Raw genomic sequence first — 21,020 nt, 5'->3', positions numbered from 1 at the left:
GTTCTCCAAAGAAAAAAAAAGTGCAAGCAATTGGCGTGCCTCTTCTTCTTTCCTCTCACATCATCCAGAGTTCCTTTGGCGGTAGGGCTCAGCATGAATGCTAGACCCTCCTACGAGGGGACTCTTAACGAGTCCCAGCTGTTTCAACAGCTCCCGAATGAGATTGCGGAACTCATTCGCACCGCGTCGGGGACTCAGTACCTGAATGCGCTTGCGGTGGGCGCGTTGAGGCAAAGATGCACGGAAAGCTTCTTTTGCCTGTACGAACCGATCTTCGTGGACCTGGCAGCCCGTTGGCTTCTGTCGGAGTCCCAGGTCGATCAAATCGATGTTCTATCCGCATTTTCGCGAATTATCCCGCTTGCGCCATATCTGCGTTCCTTTGCAAGCCAATATGCCATGTCTCGGGCTGGACCTCTGTCGGCTTTGGCTACGTCCGATGAGCTAACGCTTTCTCAAATGAATGATGCCACCCTCCGAGCCCTATTGCTAGCGATTTTCCGACTTCTTTCCTACGACACAGAGACCTTCTCGAAAGCCGTATCGCCATCACAACTCCAGACCTTGTTCCGACACGGTGACCCGTCCGTGAGTTATCTGGCGATTCGATGCTTTGCTATGTACATGATGGCAGCCGATGCTGCGACGGAGGATATAATTAGGGCAAAATTTGCAGACAACATTATTGAGGGGGAATGGGAAGGTATTACCATCGACTACCGCTGCCTCGGATTATGGGAGGAACGTCGGTGGAATGTCCTGGAGAAGCAAGTCCAACTTGCAAGAACTTCCAGGTCAGCCTCGGAAAGCCTGTCACAAATTGAGGCATTGAGAGATTACTTTACCGCTAGAACCGCCGAGGTTTGTGGTGTGCTTATACCCCGCCAGCAGGGCACATCACCTCCGCCGTCTTCCATTGTGAGAACTCCCACTGCTGTGGGTAACTTGCGGAAGATTGCGGCAGCCTTAATCGCTCCTGAGCCTATACTATTGACTGGATTGCCGAATTCTGGAAAAACCACATTGATCAACGATGTCGCAGCGACAATGGGCCAGTCTGAATCGATGGTTACACTGCACCTGAACGAGCAGACTGATGCGAAGAGTCTTCTCGGGATGTATTCAACATCGCCTGCCACGGGCTCGTTCGCGTGGCAGCCTGGTGTCCTCACCAAGGCTGCAAGAGAGGGCCGCTGGATCTTGATCGAGGATCTGGATCGCGCCCCTTCTGAAGTCATCGGACTTATCCTGCCAATCATCGAGAGAGGAGAGCTGACCATCGCCAGTAGAAGGGAAAGAATCAAGTGCGCCGAAGGGTTCAAGATCATTGCGACCATGAAATCGTCCTACAACATTGCAGGCGAAGAGATTGCCCCAAGCACCAACATCCTAGGCAGCAGGCTGTGGCAGAGAGTACAAATCGATTCTCTGACCATAGACGAAGTTCGCGAGGTAATCACGCAGAAATTCCCTCTGCTTGAGTCCCGGGTTCGGACAATCATGGACGTCTACCAAAGACTTTGTGCTTCCTTCCATGGCAGTCTTGCAATCAAAAGCTCCCAAGGACGTACACCTGGACTCCGTGATCTTGTCAAGCTTTGCAGCCGGATGCACAGGCGTCTGCAACGCCTCGGTGCCAAGACTGGCTACGAAGCTACGCCTGAGGGTGCCGAGGACGAGATCTTCCTGGATTTTGTCGATGTCTTCTTGAAATATATCCCCGAGAAGAATACAGCAGACACCCTTGCTTTGGTTGTTTCCGAGGCTCTCCAGATTTCACCCCAACGAGCGCGGTTCTGTCTGCACGAGCGCACGCCGACGTATTCAGACCAGGGAAATAGCATAACACTTGGAAGGGAAATTTGTCGCAAGATCAAGGTCCCGGGAGGTTCGGCATCAAAGGCTGCTGCTGCTTCGTCTCGATTTGCCTCCACACGGGCTGCATTGGGACTTATGGAACAGGTCGCCGCTGCTATCCAGATGGCAGAGCCTGTTCTCCTTGTTGGAGAAACTGGTATTGGTAAAACGACTGTGATTCAGCAACTGGCTACCTTGATGCGTCAGAAGCTGACGGTTGTGAACTTGTCACAACAGAGTGAAAGCTCTGATCTCCTGGGAGGTTTCAAGCCTGTGAATATCCGGACTATGGCTGTGCCCATGCATGACGAGTTCGTGTCCTTGTTTGAATTGACGTTTTCTGCCAAGAAGAACCAGAAGTTCCTCCAGTCTGTCGGGAAAAGCGTTGCTTCAGGAAACTGGGTACGCCTAGTCAACTTGTGGCATGAAGCCGTTCGCTTGGCTGACGGCGTCTTCAAATCGAGTGGCGGTGCCCCAGGTGCCGAAGAGCAACCGACGAAAAAGAGAAAACTGGATTCACCAAAATATCAGTTCTTACGGCAAAGATGGGAGAGATTCTCGGCACAGCTGAATGATTTCGAGTCTCAAGTATCACAGGGAGATGCTAAGTTCGCATTTGCTTTTGTTCAAGGCAAAATTGTTCGGGCCCTGCGGAACGGGGAGTGGGTTCTTCTTGACGAAGTTAACCTGGCCTCGCCTGACACGCTCGAGAATATTGCCAGTCTTCTGCACCATGGGAGTGAAGGTTCTCCATCCGTACTACTTTCTGAGGCTGGTGATGTGGAACGAGTTTTTGGACATCCCGAATTCCGCATCTTCGGCGCGATGAACCCTGCAACGGACGCAGGGAAGAAAGATCTGCCCCCGGGTCTCCGGTCTCGGTTCACTGAGTTCTATGTCCAGTCGCCGGACAGTGATTTGGACGATCTCCTGGCTTTGATTCACAAATACCTTGGTGACTTGGCCATGACGGATTCCAGAGCTGTCCCCGATCTAGCTCAACTCTACATGGAGACTAAGAAACTCAGCACCGAAAACAAACTCACCGATGGTGCTGGACAGCGCCCCCATTTCAGCATCAGAACCCTCGTCCGAGCTCTAATCTATGTTGCTGATCATGCTCACGTCTATGGGCTGCGCCGCGCAATATATGAAGGTTTCTCTATGAGCTTCCTGACTGTACTCAGCCAAGATTCGGAGAAGTTGCTGGCACCACTTCTCGAGAGACATTTATTCAGCAACGTCAAGAATGCAAGAGGACTTCTGAACCAGACGCCACGACCACCGACTGACGGCAACGACTATGTCCAATTCAAGCATTACTGGATGCGCCGTGGTCACCTAGCTCCCGAAGAGCAGCCTCACTATATCATTACGCCTTTTATCGAAAAGAACTTGAAGAACTTGGTGAGAGCAAGTTCCACTCGGCGATTCCCTGTTTTGCTCCAAGGACCGACCTCTGCAGGAAAGACGAGTATGATTGAATATCTCGCCAAGGTATCAGGAAACAAGTTTGTTCGTATCAACAACCATGAGCACACGGATCTTCAAGAATATTTGGGAACTTATGTCTCTGGTGATGATGGGACACTTCGTTATCAAGAGGGTGTCCTTGTAGAGGCGCTCAGAAACGGATACTGGATTGTTCTGGACGAACTGAACCTGGCCCCTTCTGATGTACTGGAAGCAATGAACCGACTTCTGGATGATAACCGCGAACTTTTCATCCCCGAGACGCAGGAAGTAGTGCGCCCACACCCCAACTTCATGCTTTTTGCGACCCAAAACCCTGCCGGCCTCTACGGTGGCCGCAAGGTGTTGTCGCGTGCCTTCCGAAACCGATTCTTGGAGCTGCACTTCGATGACATACCAGAGAGCGAGTTGGAATACATCCTGAAAGAGCGGTCTCAGATTGCCCCCTCTTTTTGCACTAGGATCGTCTCTGTATACCGGAAGCTGTCCTTGTTACGCCAGGCAAACAGGCTGTTTGAACAGAAGAATAGTTTTGCTACCCTGCGTGATCTTTTCCGATGGGCGCTCCGCCGAGCAGATGATCGGGAGCAATTGGCGATCAATGGTTTCATGCTCCTTGCGGAGCGGGTCCGAAATCCGCAGGAAAGAGCTGCTGTGAAGGGCGTCATCGAAGAAGTGATGAAAGTCAAGATCGACGAAGACGTTATATACAGTTCCTCTGAGATGGAAAAGCGTGCTCCCCATCTTGCTCAGTTAGCCCCAGGCGTTGTGTGGACGAAGGCAATGAGGAGGCTTTTCGTACTCGTTGCCACTGCAATTGAAAATAATGAGCCTACTTTGCTTGTTGGTGAAACTGGTTGCGGAAAGACCCAGCTTTGCCAGGCAGTTGCCGAGATTTACAAGAAGGAACTGTTGATTGTCAATGCCCACGTGAATCTCGAGACCGGAGACCTGATAGGTGCTCAACGGCCCGTAAGAAACAGGGCAGCAATCGAGAGTCAGTTGCTGAGTGACTTGCAAAGCCTCTTCTCACAGAACGCACAGTCAGGGTCTCTCGAGGAACTGAAGCAAGCCTTTGGTGCTTTGAACGCAGACCAGCTGCAATCGTTCGATGCCGAATTGGTTTCACGCATTGAGAGAAACGTGGCTCGTTCGAATGCTTTATTTGAGTGGTCTGATGGAAGTCTGATCACTGCAATGAAGACTGGCCAGTTTTTCCTGCTAGATGAAATCTCTCTGGCAGATGATTCTGTTTTGGAAAGATTGAACAGTGTTCTCGAGCCTCATCGTTCGATATTGCTTGCAGAAAAGGGCCCAATCAACTCTATGGTTATCGCAGACGAAGGATTTCAGTTTCTGTCTACAATGAATCCTGGTGGTGACTATGGAAAGCGCGAACTCTCGGCTGCTCTTCGGAATCGAATGACCGAAATCTGGGCACCCCAACTGTCCGAAGACGAGGATATTCTGCCGATTCTACAAAGGAAGCTGGACGTGGGCACAGAGCAATTACCTAAGGGAATGCTACAGTTCGCAAAATGGTTCAAGGGAGTGTTCCAAAATTCCTCTACTTCATCCCTCTCTCTGCGTGACCTTCTTGCTTGGGTTGACTTTGTCAATAAGTGCCAAAGCTCGGACATTCTCTTTTCAGTTGTCCAAGGTGCAGCCATGGTTTTTGTAGACACTTTGGGTGCGAACCCTGCAGCGATGCTCGCAACAGCATTGCATAATCTCGATGGAAACCGTCAATTGTGTCTTGACAAACTGCGTGAGCTTTTTGACGTTGATGCATCGGCAATTTATCGACAACGATCAACCGTCGATATTGAAGGCTCATCTCTGCGTGTTGGGCCTTTCTGCCTGCCAATGAACAGCGACTCGAAGCCTGATCCCGACTTCATCATGGATGCACCTACTACGATTGCCAACTCTGTGCGCATCGCTAGAGGCTTACAGCTGCCCAAGCCCATTCTGCTTGAGGGTAGTCCAGGTGTTGGAAAAACAACGCTCGTCACGGCGCTCGCGAGAGCCCTTGGGAAACCGCTTACACGTATCAATCTTTCAGAACAGACGGATCTCACAGATCTTTTCGGCTCTGACGTCCCTGTCGAAGGTGGCGATGTCGGACAATTTGCCTGGCGAGACGCGCCATTTCTACAGGCAATGCAACGCGGTGACTGGGTCCTATTGGATGAGATGAATTTGGCTTCGCAGTCGGTCCTTGAGGGTCTTAATGCTTGCTTGGATCACCGTCAAATGGTATACGTCGCCGAGCTTGACCAAACCTTCAAGAGACATCCCAATTTTGTTCTTTTCGCTGCGCAAAACCCTCATCACCAAGGTGGCGGTAGAAAGGGTCTTCCTGCCTCTTTTGTCAACAGATTCACGGTGGTCTACGCCGACAGCTTCACAGATACTGATTTGAAGAGAATCTGCGCCAAGCTTTTCCCCGGTAGCCCTGCTCACCAAACCGAGGGACTGGTTGAATTTGTGTCCCTCCTCAACAAAGCCATTCAGGAGCGCCGGTTAGGCGCTATTGGCGGACCTTGGGAGGTTAATTTGCGAGATATCCAAAGGTGGCTCCAGTTGGCAGACCGTGGCAGCTTACAGATACCTACCCAGAGCTTCTTGGAAGTTATCATCTCTCAGCGATTCAGGAGCGAGGAAGACAGGCAGCTGGTCTCCAAGTTGTACAAGAAGGTGTTTAGCGACGCTTCGACACATGCCAAGAGCTACTACCACAATCTGACAACGGAGTACTTACAAGTCGGACTCGGTATCATGCAGCGAGACTTGCTGTTGCAAGAGACAGCAAGCCCCCAAATGAGGATCCTTCCAGGAGATCTTCCCGTCTTAGAGTCGCTCATGCTGTGCATAGAGCAGTCTTGGCCCAGTATTCTGGTCGGCTCATCTGGCTGCGGCAAGACGACTCTTATCAGGAAGCTAGCTGCCCTGAATGGTGCTAGTCTGGTCGAGCTAGCATTGAGCGCTGATACTGATACGATGGACTTGGTTGGTGGATTCGAGCAGATCGACTACAGAAGGGAGATCTCTTCTCTTGTGCAACAAATCACGGTTTTCCTCCGACGGCATGTCATTTCTGCCTATGCAGGCAGCGATCTACTGGCGGTAGCTCCCGCTTTCTTGGAACTATACGAGCAGTTACAAAGTCCAGATGTTCAATTAGATGCTGTTTGCTCGTCACTGCAGAATCTTTGCCATTCATGGCCCCATGATGCACTTGAGAAGCTTTTCAACCACGCCCAGCGTTTGCTGACAGTCACGAAGCAGTCTGATAGCATGAAGGTGGGATTTGAGTGGACCGAGGGAGTGTTGACGCAAGCCGTTCAACATGGCCAGTGGGTTGTTCTCGACAACGCCAATCTCTGCAACCCATCGGTCCTCGATAGGCTGAATTCCCTTACGGAACCCAACGGAGCTCTCATCCTGAATGAGCAACGTACAGAGGATGGAAATGCCCGCATTGTCAGGCCTCATCCTAATTTTAGGCTTTTCCTCACGATGGATCCTCGCCATGGTGAATTGTCTCGGGCGATGCGGAATCGATGTGTTGAGATATGCTTCTTGTCCCAGGATAACGATATCATCGCCACATCGATGCCTGCTTACACACATCAATCGTCCCTGTACCGCCTTCGTTCGGTCTGGGAAACGGATCTGTCCTTACCTACCCAGGAAAATACCGACAACCTCCATGAAGTGTGCCTCGACCATCTTTCATTCTCAGACCTGTCGTATCTTCAGCGGGCACTGAAGCTCACGCCGCAATACGGCTCAGACGTCGCGAGAGAGCCCTTCTCTTTGGCCTTGGATCGATATGTGTCTGCCATACATGATAATTCGTCAAGTAAACCTTTCGAAAGCACCAAGAAGGAAGTCATGCTCGGTCGTGCTTCTTTTGCCATCCAAGGAAGGTTACAACCTCTTCACCCTCTTGTTAACGAACCTCTGGCTTCCATACTGCACCAGGATGTGCCTTTGGTGTGGCTCATGATTTTGGCCTATCTGCAAGAATACAAGCTTGATCTACATCGCCTTAGACAGAGCTTGCTTCAAGCCGACGAAATGGGGAAACAGCTTAAGCCAAGTCAAATGAGTCGCCTCCAAAGATCACTAGCTTCGGGAAGAATACCGTCTTTGATGAAAGATACGACGCAGCCGGTTGGCCCGTTTCTATCTGACTGCGGTCAAGCCATGTACGATTTCATTCAGGGACTTGACTATGATGTTCTTCAGGCCCCCGAAATGGTGCGGGCTCTCCGAGCTATCATCGACTTCATCAAAGATGTACTCACAATGACTGCTGCCCATGACCTGGATCAGGGTGAATTCCAAATCTATCTGCAGATTGGCAAGAAATTGTGTGCTTCGCTGGTGGACATGTGGGGGCCGTTGAAGCAGCTCGCTTTCGCGTTCTCCCAAGCCCTTGATCGATTCCAAGAAAATTGGGCGTTAACCACAGGCCTAAGCATGCAGCGGCTTTGGGAGTCATGGAGACCAGCGACACCCTCAACGCAAAGCCAGCTGACGTCCTTGCTCGAATTGGAGAGCGTTGCCTCTGAATTCACCCAAGTTGCGACAAAAACTCACCTGGACTTGGCTCAATTGAGCCAGGTGCGCAACTCTCTCATTGCCGGCCAAGAAGCTATCCTCCGAAACGGTGCTGACGAAGGATATCCCACACAAGTATGTTCCTCCCACGTTTGGCTGCTTCACTTGCATCTGATACTAATGGATTTCAGGTCCTCCGGCAAACGGTCGCCGAATTGGCGGCTTGCGTTCAAGACGCCGATCCAACACTGCGCCCCTATTTCTCGACTAGCTTTGAGACTTTGTGCCAGTACAACGATATCGCTTCGCTATGCAAGAGTCAAGTTGGTGATGACCAGGTTGTGCGAGCTATCCTGCCTTTACTTGCCAGCCGTGCTGCCCGGCCCTTGGATGGGTCGAGTTTACAGAGTCCCATTCCTAATCTCCTTCACAAGCTTTCCTTATTCTCAGGATCCGAAAATCCCTCTGTGTTCGGATCGGCCGTTAGCGGCACAATCTCGCTGTCGCTTCTGGAGAGATTGGCTTTCGTTGGCTCTACGAGCTTGGGCCAAATGAATGCATTGGAGGTAGAGAAGAAGACTCTTTCTCAGGCATTGACTCTGACCACCCGAGAGATTGGTTTGGACCAGTTCAAGGTTCTACGCCAGGTCCTGGCAAGGCTCACACTGGAGCTTGTCATTGTGCACAGAGAGTTCTTTGAGCCTCAGTCTTTGGAGGCGTTGGCTAGCATTCTTCGCGCAGTCGAAGAGACCGGTCTATATGCTGGCCCGGCAGTGCAAGAACTTCGTGCGGCAGCGAACTTGCCTAAAGAGCATTATTTCAGGAAAATTGTAAGAGAGGATCTTCCTAGGCTGGTTGCCTCGCTCGCAGCCGATGCACAAAATGTCGAAGCTCCGGTAGAGAACACTGGAGCCGCAATTGTTCAACTAGCTGTGATCTTCCTGCGCCTCTTTGTGCCTGACAAGCCTTTTGATCCCTCATTGGGCTTGGTCGTGCAGAGGAAACGACACGCGCAACGCTCGTTGGAGCTTACGGCAAAGGCTGAAGCTATTACTACCTTCGAGGTTGGCTTTTCTGGCCAGACTTCCAACATCCGGGTTGAACTTTTGCAGAAGGAATTGCACGAACTTGGTTCGGCGCCGCCTCCGTCTTCTGTCAGCAGACCTCCCATTTCTGAGATCAATCTTCTCCATGGGGAATTCTCAAGTCTGGTGAAGTCAGTGCTTGAGAGGCACCCTGAGCAGATTGTTTCTGCGACCAGTGAAGATAATTGTGAAAAGCAGAGGATGCTTGGTCTGCTGCGTGATAATGTTCGCCAGCTCAGCCACCGCCTCAGTACTAACTACCGCTCCTACGATGACATTACGACACCTGTTGTCCGGTTCCTCCAGATTTTGGACATGGGTCTTTACCTTTCTTCAACTCCATCCCGCGAATCAAGTGACATTCAGATACTGAAGGCTGTTAAGGAAACTACACCCTTCCTCGGAGGATTAATCCATCCGATTTCAGAGCTAAGATCGGAAGCTAGCTCGACTGTCAACACAGATCTGTGGTTCCATGAACTGTCCTCGTTGAGATTAGCTGAGAATGCGGATCCGGGAGTTATCCGGACCCAAGTTGGGCGTGATACTCTGCGCCGCCTTTTCGAGCAATTCCACGCTCTTTGGAAAACCAAGCTGCGCGAAGACCAAGAAGATGAGGCAAGGAAGTCCGAGTTCTACCACTACAAGGGCTCTTGGGAAGATAGTGAGGAGGTCGACGAAAATGAACTACGCCAGCTGTTCCCCACGTATGATCAGGATGCAGAGGAGGAAGAAAGCAAAGGCCCGGGTCGCTACGATCCGAAGGCTATCTCGATAAAGCTTGCGTCATTGCATGCGAAATTGTTCCAGTCGGAAGATCGCGAGGAAGCCTTGTCAACGTACGTCAAGCAAGCTTCCCTGTTACTGGGATCCAAGTGGTCAGAGGACACTCTCACCGTACCGAATGTAGATCCTAAGGATCAGCTCTCCGGTGTCCTCTTGCTTCTGGAAGACTCTATCAATACAGGCCAGAATCAGCCGGCAGCCAAATACAACTTCTACGTGGATGCGAACATAGCCGAAGCAAAGAAGCTGGTGACATTGACCTTGTCAACGAAGGCTCGGTTCACTCAGATTCAGAAGGCCTGGCCCGACCATGCGGTGTTGGAGGACGTCATTCTGTGTTGCAGAGAGATTCTCCAATTCAAGCACACCGAGCCTGTCGCAAAGTTCATTACCAAGGTCGAGAAGCTCCATGCTCTTGTTCATGAATGGCAGCTGGTGGCGAGCAGAGAATATTCGGCAGCTTCTGTGTATGAAGAGATCACTGCATTGATCATCGGCTGGCGACGACTTGAGCTATCAACGTGGGCGAAGCTTCTGGACATCGAGAACGAAAAATGCACCCAGGATGTGAGCTCATGGTGGTTTATCGCTTATGAGGCTATCATTCGGGCTCCCATGCAAATTGCAGAGTCCGGCCAAATGGAGATGAACGAACACGTGCAAGAGGTTACAGCTACATTGGAGCAATTCTTCAACTCCACAACCTTGGGACAGTACACTGAGCGCCTTCGACTTGTCAAGAATTTCCAGTCCTTGCTCTTGCTCTATGTCCAGGATATGCCAGCCTTGAACCAGCTGATTTCTGCTTTGGACAACTTCCTGGTTCGCTACAAGCAATTCGAACCTATTGTGCACAAGCAGCTAGTGGAGAAGCGAACCGCTCTTGAGAAGGATATCAAGGAACAGATCCAACTGGCTAGCTGGAAAGATACCAATATTGTCGCGCTCAAAGAAAGTGCCCGCCGGTCACACACCAAGTTGTTCAAGCTGGTCCGCAAGTACCGGGAAGCCCTGGGACAACCAGCGCAACCGATTCTGGAACAGGACATGCCGGATAACAACGAGGACAACGGTATTTCCCAAAACGATGTTGTCATAGCCTCAAGCGTGTTCCCTGAAGCACTCGCAATGTGCCAGAAGGAAGGAGTCTGGACCGATAGACCCCCGCGATTCAAGAACCCCGATGCCACTGCTAGCAGCATGATGCAACTTTATACCTCGATTCCCGCCGAGTTTGACGTTGCAGAAGATCTTGACGGCTTTGTCAAGTATGTCATCGAGAGTATACAGGAATTCAAGTCGCGGACGCCGAAGACTCTCACCGAGGAGAATACGGATGATGTACAGCACCTCAAGGTCCAGAAGCGCCGCTTTTACGCGGATACCTTGCGACGACTTATGGATATGGGCGTGAAGCGTAGCGCGAGTACCAGCTTGATCGAAACTCAAGCGTCTATTGCACAGATCCTTGCCTCCAGCCCAGCCTTGGAAGCCGACTCTGTGCTATCGCAGCTGGCCAAGAGTTCCGACTTGTACTACCATAGGTTCTTGGACTTGCTTCCTCGCGTTCGTCTGGCAGCACACAACTATGCGGAAGATCTCAGCAATGTCGAAGTATCCAGAAGCTCGGGCTCTATTGAACACTTGTTGTTCCTCGCCCGAAAGCAGAGAGCCTCAATCTCACCAGCGCTTACTGCTCTGACAGAGCTGCAGTCGACACTCCTGAAGGTTTCGAATCTCTGGAATTCTGGCTGCTCTTCTATTTCCAAGGATCACCCACAATTCCCGATTGAGAAAGTCGAGGTAACGAGGGCAGTGGCATGGCTGACACCTGTACTCGGACTGGCTGCCACTGTTATTGGTCTGCACGCAAAGTTCTCTGGAATCGGTTCGAGAAGTATCCTGGACGGCCTGCAGACCTGGAAGGGCACATTTGATCGCCTGAAGACCTCTTTAGACAATCTTCCTCAGCTACCACACGGTGTCTCCTCGCAGCTGTACAGGGATACCGTCCAGCAGGCTTCTTCATCCCTTGAGCAATTGAACAGCAACCTCACAAAATGGGCTGAAGAGCGTCCTGATCTGTCTTTTGTGCTTGGCCAGATAGTCCCTTGGGTAAAGGTCAACGTGATCTCGCCAGACTGTGAACTTGATGAGACCACCGTATCCCTCGACAAGTTTGATGCGGGTCTCGTTGCTGCAGTTGATAAGATCCTTGTCAGCCTCCAGAAATTGAAGGAGATCCCATGCTCGCTTGCCAACCCTGGTTCCTTGGCGCGGAGTGACGAGTTCTTCGTCAAATCCTTGAAGGCCCTTCATATCTCTGGCATCAAATCCTCTCTTGAATCTATCCTTGATCAATTGCAGCACATCCAGGCTGGCTCAGGGCCTGGCATTCCATTTGCGGTCGCACTTGTGGCGAGCTTGCTACCTGTCATGCACAAGTACTTCCATATCAGCAAAGACGTTGTGGATCGTTACTTGGTTGTACACCGGGAGACGTGCAAGATGTCCTACATTCTCACCAAGTGCTTCGCCCAGATCGCTTCCGAAGGCTTTTGCAGTCCCGCAGAAGCATCTACGGAGGAGAGCAAATCCGGCAAGCTCGAGAGTGGCACTGGCTTGGGCGAAGGTGAGGGTGCTGAAGATATCAGCAAAGATGTTGGAGATGACGAGGACCTGTCGGAGCTTGCCCAGGAGCAAAAGGGCGAGTCTACCGAGGACCTTGAAAACTCAGAAGACGCAGTGAACATGGACAATGAGGAAATGCAGGGCGAAGAAGGCGAGCGGAAAGAAGGCGACGAGGAAGACAAGGACAGCGGCGATGAGGAAGAAGAGGGCGACATTGACGAGGAAGTAGGCAGTGTCGATGACCTAGACGCTACGGCAGTTGATGAAAAGATGTGGGATGGTGAGCACGACGACAAGCAGAAGGAGACCGAGACCAATGAAGGCAAGGGTCAGGCTGAGTCTGACGAACAGACGGCGGCGCAGGAGAAGGAGAAAGAAAAGGAGAAGGCCCAAGAAGGCGAGCAGGGTGAGGTGGACGACAATGAGGAGGAAGAAGAAGATGAGGAAGGCGAAGATAAGCCTGACGAAGAAGGCGAGGCCGTTGGACGTGAGGATATGGATGTGACCGATCCTCAGGCGAAGGAAGAAGAAGCCCTGGACCTTCCAGACGAGATGCAACTCGACGGCGAAGAAAAGGGCGAAGAAGAGAATGAGAGTGACGATGGCCTTGACGGCATGGATGATGATCTCCCCCCTCTCGAGGAAAACAATGAGCAGCAAATGGACGGAAAGGATGTTGGCGAGGATGAGGCCATGGAGGAAGGTGCCGAGGAACAAGAGCCCGAGCAGACAGAGGAGGGCATGCCGGACGAAGAGGCAGCCGAGACCAATGAAGGCGAGGGCAATGACGAGGCGGACGAAGCCGGCGAGGAGGCTGAAGAGGAGAAAGAGGACTTCCTGGCCCAGCGCGACGAGAACGAGATGGCTGGAGAAGAAGTGGCTCCCAGCGAAGCAGTCAATGGTGGCCTTGGGGCCGATCAAGACCAAAACCAAGAGAAGGGCTCTTCTGGTAACGCACAGCAGGAGAACGGCTCAACTGATCCTTCCGACCAGAAGGAACAGCAAACCGGTGCAGCCCAAGAGGGTGACGAAAATCAAAGGCATCAGGAAGAGGGTGGTGCGAATGATGCAAACCCAGACGACCCTCAACTGCAGGCCTTCAAGAAGCTGGGTGACGTTCTCGAACAATGGCACCGCCGCCAGAAGGAGATCATGGAGTCCTCCAAACAAGAGGAGGGCGAGACTGAGGAGCCCATGCCCCAGGATGCAGACATGGCCGACGCTGATTTTGAACATCTTCGCGATCAAGACGACGTGGCAGATACCCAAGCACTGGGTCAAGCCAGTGAAGAGCAGGCCAAGGCTCTGGACCAGAACAAGGGAGTCGAGTCGGACACCAAACCCGAAGGCAACGACGTGCTGCCGGACGTCACAGACGACGACCAACAGCAACTTCCAGACAACAAGCTAGAGGACGAGATGCAGCTGGATCAGGGTCTTCCCTCCGAGTCACAGATGGCTGGTGCCATGATTCCTGGCAACACCCACACCCAGGAACGGACCACCGACACCGCCGGCCAGCAAGAAATAAACGAGGAGCTAGATGAAGTTGACGCCCATCTCGCTGCGATCCATCTCTCTTCCAATCTCCCTCCCCTGACTCCCAGGGACGAGGCCCAACGTCTCTGGTCATACTACGAATCAGCCACTACCGACCTCTCCCTCTCCCTGACCGAACAACTCCGCCTTATCCTCGCCCCTACACTGGCCACCAAACTACGCGGCGACTTCCGTACCGGAAAGCGTCTCAACATCAAGCGAATCATCCCCTACATCGCCTCCCAATACAAGCGCGACAAGATCTGGATGCGCCGCTCCATCCCCTCCAAGCGCAACTACCAAATCATGCTCGCCGTCGACGACAGCAAGTCCATGCTCGAAAGCGGCAGCGGTCAACTCGCCTTCGAAACCCTTGCCCTAGTAGCCAAGAGTCTCAGCATGCTCGAAGCTGGCGACCTCTGCGTCCTCGGCTTCGGCAACGAAGACCACGTCCGCGTCGCCCACGAGTTCGGCAAGCCGTTCTCTTCCGAAGCCGGCACCCAAGTCTTCCAGCACTTCAGCTACCAGCAGACTGGCACGAACGTGCGCAAGCTTATCGCCGACTCCATCGCCCTCTTCCGCGAGGCCCGCTGGAAGCAGTCCCCTGGTAGTGGAAACGCGGACCTCTGGCAGCTGGAGCTGATTATCTCTGATGGTATCTGTGAAGACCACGAGACTATTCAGCGTTTGGTGCGCCAGGCGCAGGAGGAGCGCATTATGATTGTGTTCATCATTGTTGATGCTGTCAAGGGTAGCTCGATCTTGGATCTGAGTCAGGCTAGCTTTGAGGATGATGGCAGTGGAGAGATGAAGTTGAGGATGAAGAGATACTTGGAGAATTTCCCGTTCCCTTATTACCTTGTTGTCCGGGATGTGAGGGGGTTACCGGCTGTTTTGGCTACGGCGTTGAAGCAATGGTTTGCTGAGGTGGTGGATGTGTCGTCCTGATTTGATTGATTACTTGTGTAAAAGAAAAGCTAGCATGTTATTGTTATTATTATGGGTTAGATGTATATACGGCTTCGAATGTATTTAGAGAACATTTCAATTATTTTAATCATTTCTTCATCTCCAAATAATAATCGGCAGTTTCAGTATCTTATAGTGCTATATCTATCTTCTGATACTCAATTCCTACCATCAACCAAACTCATTGTTGAAAATCAAACTATGATTAAACTCCATCCATGCAACTCCTCTCCCACCAACAACCACTAAACCCACACTATCCACACACACAATACCCTATGAGAGGGATTACCACCCATACTTCGCTCCCGCCTCCCTCTTATTCCTCCTCCCAGCAGCAAAGCTCTCCTCCAGCGCCTCGCGCTGCGTACTCGCCGCATTAACCAACTGCTGCAGTGTATGCTTACCCGGCGCAATGGCTCTGACGGGGTTATGCTGCTGCGCCGCCAGCTCCGTGTGCGCAAGCTCCTGGTTCGTGACGTACTCTTGGTCCGTGTTGAAGTGCAGGACGCGGGAACTGGCTGCCACGGATTCGGGGGCGTTGCGGCCAAAGAGTTGGCGCCGTTGGGCTTTGGAGAGGTTGAGGTCGTCGGCGATGGTGCTGAGGGTGTTGTCTGATGTTGTTGAGGCGGGTTGATATGTAGATTGCTGTGTGGTGGTGGTGGTGTCTTCGGGGGCGGGGGAGGGGCCGGCGGGGGCAGTATCGAGGGGGGTGTAGACTAGGGGCTCGTAGGTTGTTGCTGATGGTGCTGTCGATGTGGTGGGTGTAGAGTCGTCGCTGGCGGAGAGTGAGAAGAGGCTGATTTTGGGTTTGGGTGGTGCTGGCGCTGCAGCTGTAGGTGTCTCCTGAACAGATGCAGATGCAGATGAAGCTGTCGGCACATCCTCCTTCCTCCGTACAGCCGCAGCAGCGGGCATCAAATCCGAAACGGCTTTCCTCTTCTTCTGCTGCGCCCTCCCCACAGACAACGGCTTGAACATCATCGGGTTGCCCTTCAACTTGACCTCCTCGGGCTTCTTCATCTGCGGCACAGCCTCCTCCTTTTGGTCCTCACTATCCTTCCCGAAATCCAATTCCTTATCTCTCATACTCCCCGCCTTGGGTATCGTCTCATCGTCATCTCCATCTCCTCCTAACGCCCCAAACGCCCGCTCATTCCGCATCTCCGCATCCGCCTCGCGATCGAACCCCGGCGCTGCGCCCGTCTTCAGACTGAATACCTTGCGCGCGGGCGCCTTCTTCTCACTTGCATTGCTGCTTGCGGTGGTAGCTGTTTTCTTCGGCGCCGGTAAGAATGAGTTGAAGCCGGAGAATGCACCGCCTCCGCCGCCTAGTTTGGGTTTCTTGCGCGGGCCATCGGTGTCGTCGTTGTGTTCGGGTTTGATGTCTGGTAATGCGACGCGGATTTTGCGCGGGTTGGTGCGGTCGACGAGGGGTTGGATGGGGGGTTTGTTGTTGGTGTTGGTATTGCTGGTGGTTGCGGTTGTGGAGGTGGTGGGTTTCTTGGGGGCTTGTTGGGGTTGGGGGACGGTGGTTTCGGACTCCGAGTCGGAGGCTTCTGAGTCGGAGTAGGCGACGAGGGCCATGGTTGTGGGTTTGTGGTTGTGATGATGTGGTGGTTTAGAGAGAAAGATGGATGGGTTGGAGCTGCGGCGAAGTGATATTCTCGGGTTGGGGCGAGACTGCGGATGAGTTATGTATGGGATTAGTAAGCTGTGCAGGGTATTGGGATGGTGTGTTCGGTGTAGTAGATATGATGCCACTCTCAACGTGGGTTGAAACTTAATATTATAGGTAGAAGAAGCTATGGGGGCATTAGTCTCTTTAGTGGCTATTTAGTAACAACAACAGTGCTATGAATAGGAAAGAAGTGTCGATGGCAATGACATCATCAACGTTGTTCAGATATTCCAGATCAGATAAGATAAGATCAGCTTACTCAAATCCTTCTAATCACTTTCCCTCCACCATCTACATCCATCTCACATTCACCATCTTACACTCGTAATCAACACCATACCATATATACAGCTATCGCAATGCTTTAACGCATATATATTCATCACCACAACCCCACAACACCCTTCAAAATGACCACCTCACCACCACCACAACCACATCCGCCCGACACAACCACAACCTCACCTCCACCAGACACCACCACCAACGGAACCACCCATGCTCATCCCCGCCCCTCAAAATTCCGCTTCAAAGACCCCTCCCGAAAACGCCATCGCCACCACTCCAATGACCGACCCCGAGACCGACACCGCACTCCCTCCCCCAAACGCAAAAAACACCGCGCCCCCCACCGCCGCAAACACACCACCTCCCCACCACCAGACGCAGACCCCTCCACAACGCGGTTCTCCCCCACCACCGCCTTCCGCGAATCTCTGTTCGACGCGCTCGGCGACGACGAAGGCGCCGCATACTGGGAGTCTGTGTACGGCCAACCCATCCACACGTACTCGGTGCCGGAAGTACCCAAGGGCCCGAATGGCGAGCTGGAGATGATGGACGAGGAGGAGTACGCTGCGTACGTGAGACGGAAGATGTGGGAACGGACGAGGGAGGGGATGCTTGCTGAGGAGGAGAGGATACGGGAGGAGAGGAGGAGGGTGAAGGATAAGGAAAGGAGGAGGGAGAGGGAGAGGGGGGAGTGGGAGAGGGCGGTGGAGGAGAGTTTGAGGAGGGGAAGGGAGAGGAAGAGGAGGCGGGGGTGGAGGGGGGTTTGGGGGAAATATTGTGCTTGTTGGGAGGAGTTGGATGGGCTGGGTAGGGGGGATGAGGAGGAAGGGGGTAAGGGGACGTTTGAGAAGATGGTGTTTTGGCCGGTTGAGAGTGGGGAGAGGAGGGATGTGGGGAGGGAGGGAGTGGAGGAGTTTATGAGGGAGTGCGCGAGGGTTGTTGATGATGAGGATAAGGATGGAGGTGGAGATGGGTTGCTGGGGCTTTTGAAGACGGAGAGGGTGCGGTGGCATCCGGACAAGATCCAGCATCGGTATGGGAAGTTGGGGATTGATGAACGGGTGTTGAAGAGTGTGACGGAGGTATTTCAGATTGTAGATCAGATGTGGAATGAGGAGAGGAAGAGGGGGAAGTAGATACGCTCTTGATGTTCTGTCTGTTGTTTATGATACCCCTACTATGCATTTAGTTTACTGGTTGGTCGTCAACTTTTCGCGTTGCAAGGAAGCAAGCTCATAGATAGATACAACTGATATAACGCGACACGGCTATGCAAGGATAAATGACACATTTCCTGTTCTGTTTCTGTTTCTGTTTCTCTCTGTCTCCACATTCTGCCACATCTAGAACCGCGAGTAGCGGTGCTTGGTGCGGTACGCAGTGTACCCGACATAACCTCCCACAACCACAGCAAAGAACAGAACAGTCTTGAACAAGAACCATCCCCAGCTGCCCTTCTGCTTACGGCGCTTGACACGGCCAGTATCACGGCCCTTGCCCGAGCGGGAAGAGCTGCCACTGCTGCCGCCACCAATGCTGTACAGGTTCTGGGCCTTGACGGAGATGATGTCGTGGTTATCGCTGAGCTCACCAGTCTCGGCAGAGAAGCCCAGGTAGGCAACGGAGGGAATAGCGATGTTGTACTCGGGGGCAGTCAGCTCGAAGCAGGGAATCCAGCTGTCCTCGGACTTGTACTGCAGGTCCAGGGTCAAGGACTTGTCCTGGAAGTAAGTCAAGCGGGCCTTGGTAGGGATGGAGGCACCACGGAGACCACGAGCCTATACCAATAGTTAGATCAACATTCATAGCACCTCTACACACTATACTTACAGAACAGCCCGCCAGTTCATTGGCCTTTCCATCGTGAGCCTGGTCGTAGGTAGTCTGGCCATCGCCCATCATGGCCATGACGTAGGGGAACGAAGTGCCGGGACGGTTGTTCTTGTACGTGTCAAAGAAGATACCCAGACCCTCAAAGTTATCCGTCGAACCGAAGACAGGGCCCTGGGTGGCGCGCTGCTTGGTGAGCCACATGGCGAAGCCATCGCCGTGCAAGTTGCCGGACCCTTCGATCTTGAATTCAACCTCGATCTGCACATATCAGAACGGCCCCGAACCCATAAAAAGGCCTATCAACTAACCTCCCAGTTTGTCGCGGTCAGAGGCACACGAGAAAAGATCCATCCCTGCTGCGACGGGCGATCGGACGTAAGACGGATGTATCTAAGATGTTGTTCAGCATAAGCTCACACCCATCTAACCACAAGACAGGCGAACATACTTGTCGGCGCGAATTATCGTGTCACCACCAAAATCGAACCAGCGGCTTTGGAAGTCGGAATCCAGATATGGCTGCGAAATGACATTAACATGATGCGCAAGCATAGCTGCAGCTATAAGCGACCCACCGGTGAAAGACTGTGCGTGCGAAGCTATCCCGAGACCAGTTAGCAGACCATCCTATAACCTATGACAGCAGCATACACACCGGAATGCTCTTGACATTGTCATCACCATCGTAGGCGCTGGCCAGAGGCACGCTGGCCAAGCCAGCCCAGCACAAAAGGGACGAAAGCCGCGGAAGTAGCATGATTGACGAGTAACAAGCGCACAGTAGACCTTTATGTAAGGCTTAAGCCAAGCGACCGTGCAAGAAAGATAAGTGTTGGGGTGAAAGATAGACTGCAGCTAATAGATCGGGCGATATAAGTCAATTGTCACCGGGACATCAACAAAACCAAGGGTGAGCGGGGGGTTTCAATTGAGTAAATAGAAGAGTAGATCCGGGAAATGGAGGTGTGGAGGAGGATAAATGAAAGAACGAACACCGGGAACTTAGATCAAAGAAGAAGAAGCGGAGAGGAAGAAGAGGAGGGGACAGATCAGAGATCGACGCAAGAGAAGCAAGCCGAGTATAATAACCAGCTAGCGATGGGAAGTGTAGAACTCCAAGTGTCCACATCGCCGGGCGGTGGCGCAGCAACCTTACTTTCCTGTCCTGTGGCACACCAGCCACACCTCCGTCGGAGCTCAAAAGATCTTGTCTCATCACTGCTATACTGGCATACTACTGCATCCATTTACCACTGCATTCTCCCACAACCACGATTATAATTACTCTATACGCACACTTACACAAATAAATTCACAATGGGTATCTTCGGCGGCTCTTCTTCCCCCTCCACCGACGCCTCCAGCAAGGAAGTCAAGGAGGCCCTTTTCAAGCAAGTCCAGGCCGAATCCGCCATGAGCAACGCCCGCACTCTGATCACCGTATGTTACTTCATCCTTTTTCAGGAGTTTCATTCAAGATTGCGCTGACCATTCTATCTGCCATCTAGAACGTCAACGAACACTGCTTCGAAGCCTGCGTTCCCACTCCCGGAACGACCATGTCCGCCGGCGAACAGGCCTGCCTGACCGACTGCATGGAGAAGTACATCGCCTTCTGGAACACTGTTAGCCGGACATACACCCGTCGCGTGGGCACCGAGCAGAAGAAGATGCTTTCGCTGTGATTTGCTGCCATATATTCTTCTTCGTTGATATCCGTGCTGGTTGGGAGTGGTTGGATTTAGGCGGACCACTTCTCTTCCATGTGTTTGGCCACGTGTTGATCTGATCTAGAGGTGTTTTTGACCGGTATACCTTGGTGTGATATGAGGCAGTGGCCATTGGTGTGATGATCTTTGTGTATATTACGGACGGACGGTTTTGGTTCGGGCAGCCGGTGGCGTTTTGAAAAGACAAGAGCCTTGAATGGCAGGCTATGCTTATGATACAGTTGAGGGACCAGCGTCCACTTATCCAAGACTACTTTTATTGCAATGGCCAAATCGAATATGTACATTATACAACTGCCGCCACAGGGACAGGGAAAGGCATAAACGGAAAGATGACATCAAGAATGACCCAGAGTAGCTCCCCAGTATTTGCACAATATGACTATAGAATAAGCAGGAAACATTGAAGAAAGAAACGGGTGCCGCTGGTGACCATTCACCAGTCAACGGTCGGCATAATCACGAGAAACCCCCGAAGCTTCCGGCACAAACACCACCGCAAACACCCTCCTGCCTGGCATAACGCGAGGAAATATAGACAATGCCCACCTAGATAAAGATCACCGGGAAAAT

At 52.3% G+C, this 21,020-nt stretch overlaps 5 protein-coding genes across 5 annotated transcripts; 3 read left to right on the top strand and 2 right to left on the bottom strand.

Annotated features, from left to right (window-relative positions):
- Positions 1 to 93: 93 nt before the first annotated feature.
- BDQ94DRAFT_171801 (AAA family ATPase midasin) lies at positions 94 to 14,891 on the top strand (the record flags this gene model as incomplete). Its single annotated transcript, XM_026771831.1, has 2 exons — positions 94 to 8,037; positions 8,094 to 14,891. 2 exons carry the CDS (start codon positions 94 to 96, stop codon positions 14,889 to 14,891), a joined length of 14,742 nt encoding a protein of 4,913 aa, XP_026624752.1.
- A 102-nt stretch (positions 14,892 to 14,993) lies between these two features.
- BDQ94DRAFT_146538 (PRCC domain-containing protein) lies at positions 14,994 to 16,625 on the bottom strand. Its single transcript, XM_026766844.1, has one exon. It carries the CDS (start codon positions 16,497 to 16,499, stop codon positions 15,201 to 15,203), a length of 1,299 nt encoding a protein of 432 aa, XP_026624751.1. The 5' UTR covers positions 16,500 to 16,625; the 3' UTR covers positions 14,994 to 15,200.
- A 378-nt stretch (positions 16,626 to 17,003) lies between these two features.
- On the top strand, positions 17,004 to 18,020 carry BDQ94DRAFT_171799 (uncharacterized protein; the record flags this gene model as incomplete). Its single annotated transcript, XM_026771830.1, has 1 exon — positions 17,004 to 18,020. The coding sequence occupies one exon, from the start codon at positions 17,004 to 17,006 to the stop codon at positions 18,018 to 18,020; it is 1,017 nt and encodes a 338-aa protein (XP_026624750.1).
- BDQ94DRAFT_146535 (legume-like lectin family protein) lies at positions 17,815 to 19,783 on the bottom strand. The gene is made up of 6 exons (XM_026766843.1): positions 19,373 to 19,783; positions 19,293 to 19,316; positions 19,166 to 19,236; positions 19,026 to 19,107; positions 18,715 to 18,975; positions 17,815 to 18,662 (listed from the first exon to the last, which is right to left on the bottom strand). Exons 1-6 carry the CDS (start codon positions 19,472 to 19,474, stop codon positions 18,228 to 18,230), a joined length of 975 nt encoding a protein of 324 aa, XP_026624749.1. The 5' UTR covers positions 19,475 to 19,783; the 3' UTR covers positions 17,815 to 18,227.
- Positions 19,784 to 19,901: 118 nt separating this feature from the next.
- On the top strand, positions 19,902 to 20,494 carry tim13 (protein translocase subunit TIM13). Its single transcript, XM_026766842.1, has 2 exons — positions 19,902 to 20,157; positions 20,226 to 20,494. The coding sequence occupies exons 1-2, from the start codon at positions 20,035 to 20,037 to the stop codon at positions 20,400 to 20,402; spliced, it is 300 nt and encodes a 99-aa protein (XP_026624748.1). The 5' UTR covers positions 19,902 to 20,034; the 3' UTR covers positions 20,403 to 20,494.
- Positions 20,495 to 21,020: the final 526 nt, after the last annotated feature.

This window comes from Aspergillus welwitschiae, assembly GCF_003344945.1.
Source record: "Aspergillus welwitschiae strain CBS 139.54b unplaced genomic scaffold BDQ94scaffold_22, whole genome shotgun sequence".
In the NCBI taxonomy this organism is placed as follows: Eukaryota; Fungi; Ascomycota; class Eurotiomycetes; order Eurotiales; family Aspergillaceae; genus Aspergillus; species Aspergillus welwitschiae.
The sequence above is the reverse complement of the archived record's forward strand: the minus strand, read 5'-3'. Positions and strand labels throughout refer to the sequence as shown.

What these genes read in the sequence shown, in the direction of transcription:
- BDQ94DRAFT_146538 (XM_026766844.1), bottom strand. Translation starts at nt 16,499, where the DNA reads ATGGCCCTCGTCGCCTACTCCGACTCAGAAGCCTCCGACTCGGAGTCC.
- BDQ94DRAFT_146535 (XM_026766843.1), bottom strand. Translation starts at nt 19,474, where the DNA reads ATGCTACTTCCGCGGCTTTCGTCCCTTTTGTGCTGGGCTGGCTTGGCC. An exon ending in GCACGCACAGTCTTTCACCG is followed by an intron (nt 19,237 to 19,292) that starts GTGGGTCGCTTA and finishes GTCATTTCGCAG; the next exon opens with CCATATCTGGATTCCGACTT. An exon ending in ATGAACTGGCGGGCTGTTCT is followed by an intron (nt 18,663 to 18,714) that starts GTAAGTATAGTG and finishes CTATTGGTATAG; the next exon opens with GCTCGTGGTCTCCGTGGTGC.
- tim13 (XM_026766842.1), top strand. Translation starts at nt 20,035, where the DNA reads ATGGGTATCTTCGGCGGCTCTTCTTCCCCCTCCACCGACGCCTCCAGC. An exon ending in ACGCCCGCACTCTGATCACC is followed by an intron (nt 20,158 to 20,225) that starts GTATGTTACTTC and finishes TCTGCCATCTAG; the next exon opens with AACGTCAACGAACACTGCTT.